This window comes from Centruroides sculpturatus, unplaced genomic scaffold (assembly GCF_000671375.1).
Source record: "Centruroides sculpturatus isolate CEXI.00-Female unplaced genomic scaffold, Cexi_2.0 scaffold404, whole genome shotgun sequence".
NCBI classification, from domain to species: Eukaryota; Metazoa; Arthropoda; class Arachnida; order Scorpiones; family Buthidae; genus Centruroides; species Centruroides sculpturatus.
In genome coordinates, this window is record NW_019384604.1 from 241,964 (window position 1) to 252,564 (window position 10,601).

The window sequence follows — 10,601 nt, forward strand, 5'->3', positions numbered from 1 at the left end:
ACAAAGAGAACAATGTTAACAATCTTACATGTATGCTTATAGTTATTAAAGTTAGGGAAAAAAAGACTAGGCCTATATATCGAGTATTACAAGAATCAATATTGAAATATCAAACACACACACTGAATACTCGCTATTAGCCTATATAAAATAGTAACAAGTTTGATCTATTAATACAGTAGACCCCCTTATAACACTGTTGATAATTCCGTGTTATATGAATTTCATGTTGTACTGTACGAGTCACTTAATTTTACAAATACGTGAGCCGTTCACAGCCCGGCACACATATTTGTAAAATCTAAGTGACTCGTACATCATGGAATTCATATAACACGGAATTATCAACAATGTTATAAAGGGGTTTACTGTACCAATCATTTACACAAAATGTCGGGTAATAGTTGCAATTTTAAGCACCTTAGTATGTATACGCACACTTATACAAACAATTGGTCCAACAGTAACTTCCACTATAAAAGAACAGTGAATGCATATTCGCACTTTGTTTGTCGAAGAAATTGTCTCAAAGTTTCGAACGCAAAACTTTATTTCAATTAATTTTTTGCGGGATTCATAAATTTGCAAATAAAACAATCTAGAATTACTTTCATGTATTAAAATCTCTTTACACACAATGTTTTTTTCTTATATACTCAGTGTGCATCGCTTTTTTAAATATAAATTTCGAATTTTAGAAATGAGAAGTTACTAACATGAAATTCAATGTCATATAGTCGAACAAGAGTTGACTCTTGGTTCACTTTTGCGTCTTTAAGGGATGAAAGAATTGTTTATGAATATATACATACTCCTTTGCGTTGAATAGTCGAGTGCTCACATTGTCTTGCTATTGGTCGAAAACACTAAATGATCCAAAGCTTAAAGGGAGGAGATTGTCATCTTGTACTAAATTTAATAGTTAGAATTAAATTGAGAATATTCTTGAAAAGATAGATCCAGAGCGGGACCAAACCTGCAACTCCTATTTACCATTAGAATCATCGCTAATTATTATGCACCCGGACATCCATCACAGAAAGTTATAAATCCAGTGTTAACCCGACAGTTCAATTAATGTTAATATACAGTAGAACCTCGATTATCCGGACTAATTGGGGATGATGGTAGTCCGGATAAGGAAAAATCCGGATAATCGAAAATCCGGATAATGGAGGTTCTACTGTATATTAGTTATTCGGTAACTAAGTAATTTAGCTTCAATAGTAGCAAATATTGATATTTAGCAAATCACCACTCAATGCATTACAAATTTATCAGTTTTTCAATTCTTTATTATTTAATACATTACTATACAATTCTGTTTCATATTCTTTCAACTGTTTCATAAAACCATTGTTTGGCTTAATGGAAGATCTGGCATTTTTTACATGTTGACATGCCTCTTTAAGTGTCATCTTTTGACGATTCATTAAATATCCAATGACAATTGTTGCTGCTCTGGATACTCCAGCATTACAATGAACTAAAGTACAACCATTTTGAAGACCAGCATCTATAAAATTAAAGCATTCTTCAAAATACAGCTTTATATTCTCTTCTGGATCATCCCTGACATTTAACTTTTTATAAACAAAATAACTGCAAAACTGATTTGGTTGTCCATATGCTAAATTTAATATATGAGTGATATTGTTACTTTTCAGTATGTTCAAATCTTGAGCCACATCTTGAGATGCTAAAAATAATAAATTTATTATTATAACATCTTTGAGTTAATTAAAGTAACACACTATCAGTAATGGTATTGAGTGATAGTAATTAGATAAATTTGAGTAACAATCAGCCAATTTATGTCAAATAGATAATAGCAAAATTATCAAATACTGTATTAAAAATAAATGTGAAAATTAAATATTTAATATTAAATCAAAGATTGATGTAGAACTATATTAAAATTAAAATATTTTAAAACATTTCTTTTATGAAATCTAATGACAAATTTCAAATAAGTAAACAAAATAAAATTTTCAATTTCTAAATTAAAAGGCAATTATGATAAAAGAGAGATGCAGATTAATTACTCTATGAAAAACTATTCCTATTTCAAAATAGTTGTAATAAAAATACAATGTAAACAAATATTTGGTTCAAACACAACCAATAACAGACTTATCATTAGTAGTATTAGTATTAGTGGTGGTATGGGTCATACCAATCACTATGCTTAGTTAAATTAAAACATTAATTTTATTTTAGCGTAATTTTTTGAAAATATATTTACAATAATAATTTTAACAATAATAATTAAGACAAATNATTAAGCCTTAATCGAGCCTTATCAAAGGCTCATTAAAATCGCAATAAAATTTTTTCGCGCGGGTAAAAAATTCTGAAAAAATTTGGGGACAAAAAACATTCCAAAAATTCAAAAAAAATTTGGGGGCCCAAACGCCCGCATTTTTCGTAACGCTATGTAACTTGCCCGAGTTTTCTCGGGTTATGGGCTTAAAGGTATAGATAACCGGCACGACTTTGTTGTTAAAGGGAAAGTATGACGTATAGGGGTAAGCCTCTATTAATTTGAGATGGAGAAAATATATTTTAAATTATCTAAATTAAAAATATGATTAAAATTTGCAGCCCGGCATTGAGACCATGTCACAATAAATAATTGCTCGTTAGCATTAATGTAAGATGGAGAAAATATATTTTAAATTAAATAAATTAAAAATATGATTAAAATTTGCAGCCCGGCATTGAGACCATGTCACAATAAATAATTGCTCGTTAGCATTATTTTTATGCTCGGCATACGATGGGGGATTCGGAATGGAACTCGGTCATAATTCAAGGCTACTTGCAGAAATGAAATAGAAACAAAAATATGCCGTAAAACAACTTATCAACTTTACAAACAAGAGTTATAAACAACTTCACTACAACTTCTCAACTTCTAGAGTTGGTATTTTGAAGCTTGAATTGTGGATATCTCGACAATGCATTAAACTCTATAACAACCTTTCTCAAAGTGGGCGATAACGCCCCCTTGTGGGCGCTAGAGGCTTTCAGGGGGCAGTAGAAGGCTCGGTGATTAAATATGACTTTTATTTCTTCTCATTGAAACATTCTTTGATTTCAGAAATAGAATATGGGTCATACCCTATCAATCCTATCCATATAATACAGTAGAGCCTCGATTATCCGACCCCCGATCAACCGACCCCTCGGTTAACCGACCGTCCTAGTCGGCAAATTTCAAATGTCCGCTAGTGATGTGGCGCTACAATATTTGGCTATGTCTTGGCTACTTTAATATTATTTTTACGTGTTTTAGCTGGCAACACTCATTCGACCATGAAAGGGCGCCAGTATTTNTTATCTTCTAATTTTTGGTTTCCATCCAGACAATTAACTTTTTTGTTCGATTTCAGTTCCGACTTTAAACCGACCATCGCCTTTTGGTTGTTTCAAACAATAACAGGTAAGATCTTTATTCTTGGTACAACTAATAATTATCCATGATTGTTCGAAAATCTTTGGACTTTGGTGAATCTCGTCTAAAGCCAATTACCCATCGTGGCCGGGAACGACTGATACCACGGAAGTGATTCGCGTGTTGTGCGTGATATCAGCGTGACTAGCAGGTCGTTGCCGAAAACACACGAGAGAATTTCTAAACCTGTGACGTTAAATTCCTTATTACTGTATGCGGATGAAAAATTGGTTACATCCGAATTTATAAATACATCTTTCGTTGACTTTTCCGTCACCACTTTCCGGTTTGGTAAACGTTCGGTAATTTTTAATCTGATTTTTTTTTTATCTATCGTGAAACTTAAGACCAGATTAGTACGGGTTTCATTCTGATCTGCACGTTGGGAACGGACGAAATCGTAAATCGAAAGTTTTCGTTAAAGCTAGTTATTTGGAAGTGATTTCACACCTTTTGTTTTTTTAAATACAGTACAGTACTTTAAAAGACTACCGGACACTCCGTCATAAAGTCAGCGACAAGCGATTCAGCGCTTCCATCAGACAGAAACGATACATATGACAACTAAGAATTAATATGATTAACTTAAATATTCGATTGTATAAATAACTGCCCGAATGAAAGTTGCTAAAACCATTAGCAATGTTTTGCATTAGATTGTTCTTTTGATTCTTTATTGGTTAGTAAAATGGAATTTCACTTGGGTAAATTATCACTGAATCAAGATAGAAAGTTATTATATGACCTGGCGCTGCGTCATAGATCGGTCTGCCGCATCTTTTGTTTGGTGTTCCAATTGGCACTCTTTTCTCCGTTTTACTGTCGTTTATTTTTCTTAATCTTCACTATGATTTTTGTGTTTCACTTACGCCCAATCTCATGGAACCGTTCTTTTATTTTTTGCGGTTTTTTTTTATTCTGAACTCTCGTCCGATGGTTCCTGATTTAGGGTGTGTGCCATTCGCAGGACCATCCGTGAATGGCATGCATTCTGAGCCAGAAGTCATCCCGTATAGGACCGTACAGGAACTGATTAGCTATTTCTGAAAGAAGAATTTTCTTTTGATTTTTGAAACATATTCCGTAATTAGATATTTTTGAGTAAATATTTGTTTCGCTTTACTAGCCTAAATTTTAGGCCTAGCTATATATATATTTCAAATGTATTTATCAAGTTAATCTTAATACAAAAATATTTATTTAAAATTAAAAGTTTGGTTTGGTTTATTTACGACATGGGCGATCTGCCGAGGAGGATGCCTCCCGGGAGGACTTTCTAAGGGAAAATAGCCCCTATTTAGGTGTTATATACATAAAGAAAACCCAAAAAATTCCGTATGGCCAGCCCTTTGGTGAGGCGTGAATCCGTGACCAACTACTAGTGTTTAATGGTTTTATCCATTAGGCCACTGGTGGGCCTAACATTAAAGGACATCGTGATATAAAGTTAAACATATAAAATTACAAAAGTAATTCTGGTCTTCACGAATATAATTTGCTACTTATCCTTTCGTTTGCACATTACAAAAAACAGTTAAGGCTTAGACTAATTTCGCCATAGTCAATATCATTTATAGTGTTTGAATTGAATAGGATAATTAATAGTAATTACAATTACACTCAACTCTTTGTATCTGTGGTTTTTCCAGAAGATAATTAAAAGTGCTGCAACGACTTGTGTAACTTCCTCCGCGAAAAACATTAGGAATTACTTGCCAAAATTAAAATTTTCTGTGGCATCATCTGTTATGAGATTTTTTTAAAAAAACTTTTATAATATTAATTATTATAAAATGGCAAAAAACTTAATTTTGCGGTAGACATAAGCTTATAAAAATTTTAAATTCTAATAACGAGTAAAATCTTCATTAAGTCGACCCACTGGACCTACGACACGTGACCTCTTCTAGCTCCCTTAACCTTTAATCACCAAAATTTATTAGCATCAATGCCCCTTATACGAAATTTACCATGCCAAATTTTGTTTTTTAATCATTATCCCATCCTGAGATAGTAAACGAAATAGACCCCAACACACACACACACACACACGTAATTTTTCACTTAGTGGTCTTTCCGGATATGTCTAGCCCTGTCCTTCACTACTCAGCCTCTCCATTGTGGGCCTGGCCAAACCCATAATGGGCTTGCTAAAGAGACCTTCTTAGTGCCCACAGAGCAAAAAGAGTTTTTTTTTTAAGCCTATATTTAAAATATGAAATAAAAATATTACAGTTTAGTTAATTATTTTTACGGAAAATTATTTTTAAAATACAGAAATTATTTAAAAATTTACTATTTTATTGTTTACTTTTTAATGCTTTTTTGGTTAGCTGCTGTGGGTGGAGGGAACCGCGCTCGGAATTCCACAAATACTAAGGGTCGAGTGTATTATTATTTAGACGGTAGCATTCTAAGAGAATTTCATTTAACATCTTTTAAAATATAAATTACAGGTATAACCGGCATTCTTTTGTTCGCTATTGTATGTATAATGTTTGTTTTCTCGCATCCTTACATCAGGCAAAAAGCATATTCTTATTTTTGGTCAACCCACAGTCTGTACATTATTTTCTTCGTCCTATGTTTAATTCACGGATTGGCGAGGATCACTGGCGTGAGTATTATTATTCGAAAAAAATTTAATTATTTTATAAATGTATCTTATTTACACATTTTTCAGTCGCCACGTTTTTGGATGTTTGTAATTGGACCGGCGATAATCTTCACTATTGATAAAATCGTAAGTTTGTATACAAAATACATGGAATTGGACATCTTAGAGACAGAACTGCTGCCTTCAGGTAACTCGTTATAAATATTAATGAAATTATTAACTTATCGTTAAAGTAATCGACGTGTTATTAGATTTCTATTGAAATTCATTATCCTCTCTTTATAGCAAATACAAAAATAAACTATTTTTGAACAGATATGCTGTAAACAAATAGCTGTTTGAAAATGGAACTTATTGGGAAGGGAACACGTTTATATATATTTTTTAATACGATCTACTATCTTCTTCTCATCAATATTAGTTACTTATACTACTAAACATACCCGATTATATTTGCCGAGTTTTTTCTTTATTCCAAACGTTTTCAGCTTATTTGGATAAGCCATCTTCAGGCTTTCACATTCATCGTTCTAATGGAACATTTTGTTCGAATTTCATTTGAATTTGAACTTTTAACAACTTATGTATATACAGGAGTAAATAAATAGCTAACAATAATATCAAAACGTGTTGTAACTTAACAAAAACACGAAAAACATAAATTAAAAATAAATGAAAATAAAAAATACACTCTCAAATCGCGTTGCAATTTAACAATGAAATAAAAACAGAAATTATATCAACTTTAAATGAGTCTAAACTACAAATTCCTATAAACTCCAGATAAAAAAAAATTATGGATTATTAAAACCCATACTTTTTTCAATTTTGTATTTCCAAGTCGTTGGTAATGCATTTTTATCTTTTGCATTTAGGCATCTGTCCCTCATTTTACTTTTGTAAATCTCTATTTTTTCCATTTCCATCGCGATGGACGGCGAGTAGATTTTTTTATGTGGAGTTTATAGGAATTTGTAGTTTAGACTCATTTAAAGTTGATATAATTTCTGTTTTTATTTCATTGTTAAATTGCAACGCGATTTGAGAGTGTATTTTTTATTTTCGTTTATTTTTAATTTATGTTTTTCGTGTTTTTGTTCAGTTACAACACGTTTTGATATTATTGTTAGCTATTTATTTACTCCTGTATATACATAAGTTGTTAAAAGTTCAAATTCAAATGAAATTCGAACAAATGGTTCCATTAGAACGATGAATGTGAAAGCCTGAAGATGGCCTATCCAAATAGGCTGAAAATGTTTGGAATAAAGAAAAAAACTCGGCAAATATAATCAGGTGAGTTTAGTAGTATAAGTTATTAATACGATCGTAATTAAGAATTTCCTAATGGTTGATAATTAAGAATTTTTCTTAATTATCAACCATTAGGAAATAAATGGGTTTAAATAAGATTAGTTCTTAATCTTATTTAAACCCACATTTTTTTCCCTACACAAACAATGATTGAGTAGTTAATAATAATAATAATGATGATGATAAATATATACTGTATTTTATATAATGTGTTGAAAAAAATTTGACTCACTCTTAACAGGGCAGAGCAAAGAATCTTGTATGAATATCTAAACGAAAATATATTTCAGATGTAACCAGATTAAAGTTCGCAAGACCACCCAACTTTCGTTATTTATCGGGTCAGTGGGTGAGGCTTTGCTGTACTTCTTTCAGTCCGAATGAATATCATTCCTTAACTTTGACTTCTGCTCCACACGAAAATTATTTGTCCGTCCACGTAAAAGCTCAAGGACCTTGGACTTGGAAGCTTAGGAATTATCTAGATCCCAGCAATTTAAGCGATGCGCCTCTTCCAAAGGTTTGTATAAACATGAGCGTCACGAACGTGCAGTAATTTATATTTTCACAAAGTGGCTTACATTTAATCTTATGTCGTATCGAATTAATTACAGCTACGTTTGGAAGGTCCTTACGGAGGAGGCAACCAAGACTGGTACAAATTCGAAGTTGCGATAATGATCGGTGGAGGAATTGGAGTGACTCCATACGCTTCCATATTAAACGATTTAGTTTTCGGTACCTCGACTAATAAATATTCAGGCGTGGCTTGTAAAAAGGTAAATATTGATATAATTATTTTAAAGCGCTAATTTTATTGATAAATTGGCTGTATCAATTTTATAATTGAAGAAAATAAATTTGTACATAATTTTTACACATTTAAGTTTTAAACATTCTAATTTACGCTAAATTCATTATCTATCTGACCACGAAGTAAACTAGCACTTATTCTAATGAAAAAAATCCGGCAAAGAGTTGCGTAACTTTTCCGGATGTTAAAAGATTTTATTTAAAAAAAACTTTTATATTATTAATCATAATTAATGATGCAACGAAAGTATATTCGGCCTCAGGTCGAATACCGAATATTCGGCCAGGAGCGTCGCCGAATAGCCGAATATTCGGCCAAACTATTCGGCTTGATTAACGCACGTACGAAAATTGGCGGGCAAACCGCATTATGACAAGGATCGCACACCCTGCTCTCCATTGGCCCGCTGTCACTACGCTTCGCCAATCGCGTTAATTCTTGACAGTTGTAGCGGACAGACATGAGCATCATGGCAGTATGTGATAAGCGATGATATCAAATGTAGATAACAATGAAATGACCTACACGTATAAATAACAGAAAAAGAACAGAGAAGGACCGGGAAGTGAAAATGTGAAAATAAATATGAAACTGAGTTGAATATAATCGAACAAGTCGAGGCAGCTTATTGGCACGAAATTCGCGGCCGTCAATGCCAAATAATTGTTCTCATAGACTTCGCAAAGCTAAATGCTTCTAATGAAAGCCACTTAGCGTGCACAGGCGAAAGCCTGGGACCGTTCAGGCTACCGAGCTGTCTGGAACTTCAGTTATAAATAATTTTGTACAATGAAACAAAAAAGTTAATTTTCAAGTTTATAATAAGGGACGATTTCATAAAAACGCTTTACAGATCATTAATTATTTTTTCACATTTTATGACCTAAGTTTCGGTCTAATGTGCCCACGCAGTAAAAATTTTCAAACAAATTTTTTACCCTTTTTCATCCTTTTAGGATTGAATTTCGTAAAATCTTTTCTTAGCATGCCTAAACTTTACAAAAGGAACACACCCTCAAATTTTTAAGTTTCTAGCACCAGTAGTTTTGGCTGGCCGGATGGCCGAGCGGTCAAGGTGGCAGCCTATTGCTCTGGGGGACCCGGAGCGGTAGGCTGCCACCTTTTCGGGGGTGGTCCGTTCGGATATGTCGGGCCCGTCTCTTACCACCCGGCAGCCCCATTGTGGGCCTGGCCGAACCCATCGTGTGCTTGCAAAAAGAGGCCCTCTTAGTGCCCACAGGGTGGAACGAGTACAAAAAAAAAGTCGTTTTGGCTCTGCGATAATTATCCTATCAGGATTTGTTCTTTTATATACGAGTATATAGATGACTAAACTACATAATAAGTAGGTAGTTTTCATTTGATTTGTTACCTTTTTTTGATCTCTTAATTAAAAAATAACTTAGTTATATTACTTTTCTTTTGAACTTTTACATAAATAAACAAAAATGTTGCGCTTTCTCGAACTTGAAATATATATTCAGCATTAATGAAAGTTACCAAAATGATTAATTTACTGTGTTTTTGTTATTTCTTACTCCTGTTTTTAGGTATTCGGTATTCGGCCGAATAGCGGAACATAGTCCGAATACCGAATAGTAACCGAATATTCATTGCATTATTAATTGTAATAAATAAAATTGTATAAACTGTTACGAGATTTTATTATAAAAATCTTTCACTTTCTCGGTTGTAATGTATACATAACAAGGGAAAGTATTGGGATCATGTCAAGTTTAATTCTCATAACTTTTTGCAAATCTCCGCGTTTTCAGACACTTGAAGCTAAAAAAGTAAAAAAAACTTCCATGATATATATTGTGGAAGTTTTTTTATATATATTACATATATATACAGTATATATAAACTATATATTACCTACTATATATATATATAATATATACATAGTAGGCAATAATATACTGTATATAAACTTATATACGTGTGTACACCTGTGTGTTATGAAACTTAACATGGGAATTTTTAAGGAGCATTGATGCGATAAAATTTTTGCGAATAAAAGTCAAGGTGTGGGGAAAGAGGGTCACGTGTCAAATCTTAATTGGGGTCGGACGTAATGAAGATTTTACTAGTTGTTACTAGCATTTACAATTTTTTAAAACTTATCTCTACCCTCAAAATTAAGCTCTATGCCATTTTATATTAATTAACTAGCTGCAAGGACCCGCTTCGCTGGGTTTTTATTTGTATGTAATATAGTTTTTTTTATATATATAAAAGACTGCTTTTCTAAGTAATCTAGAATCTAGCTGCAAGGACACGCTTCGCTGGGCAAAAAGTAACGATAGTGAAGATTAAGATAATTACATTATAGCCAATCTTACCCGTTTTCACAGAATGCAAGAATTAGGTCCCCCGTTTCCAGACTAATTAGAGAA

General features: G+C 32.7%; 2 protein-coding genes across 2 annotated transcripts; one reads left to right on the top strand and one right to left on the bottom strand.

The window, feature by feature from the left end:
• Positions 1-1,277: 1,277 nt before the first annotated feature.
• LOC111625130 (dual specificity protein phosphatase 19-like) lies at positions 1,278-2,174 on the bottom strand. The gene is made up of 2 exons (XM_023368171.1): positions 2,123-2,174; positions 1,278-1,699 (listed from the first exon to the last, which is right to left on the bottom strand). Exons 1-2 carry the CDS (start codon positions 2,172-2,174, stop codon positions 1,278-1,280), a joined length of 474 nt encoding a protein of 157 aa, XP_023223939.1.
• Positions 2,175-3,318: 1,144 nt separating this feature from the next.
• LOC111625131 (dual oxidase-like) lies at positions 3,319-9,164 on the top strand. The gene is made up of 6 exons (XM_023368173.1): positions 3,319-3,445; positions 5,914-6,074; positions 6,141-6,261; positions 7,679-7,908; positions 8,003-8,167; positions 9,159-9,164. Exons 1-6 carry the CDS (start codon positions 3,319-3,321, stop codon positions 9,162-9,164), a joined length of 810 nt encoding a protein of 269 aa, XP_023223941.1.
• Positions 9,165-10,601: the final 1,437 nt, after the last annotated feature.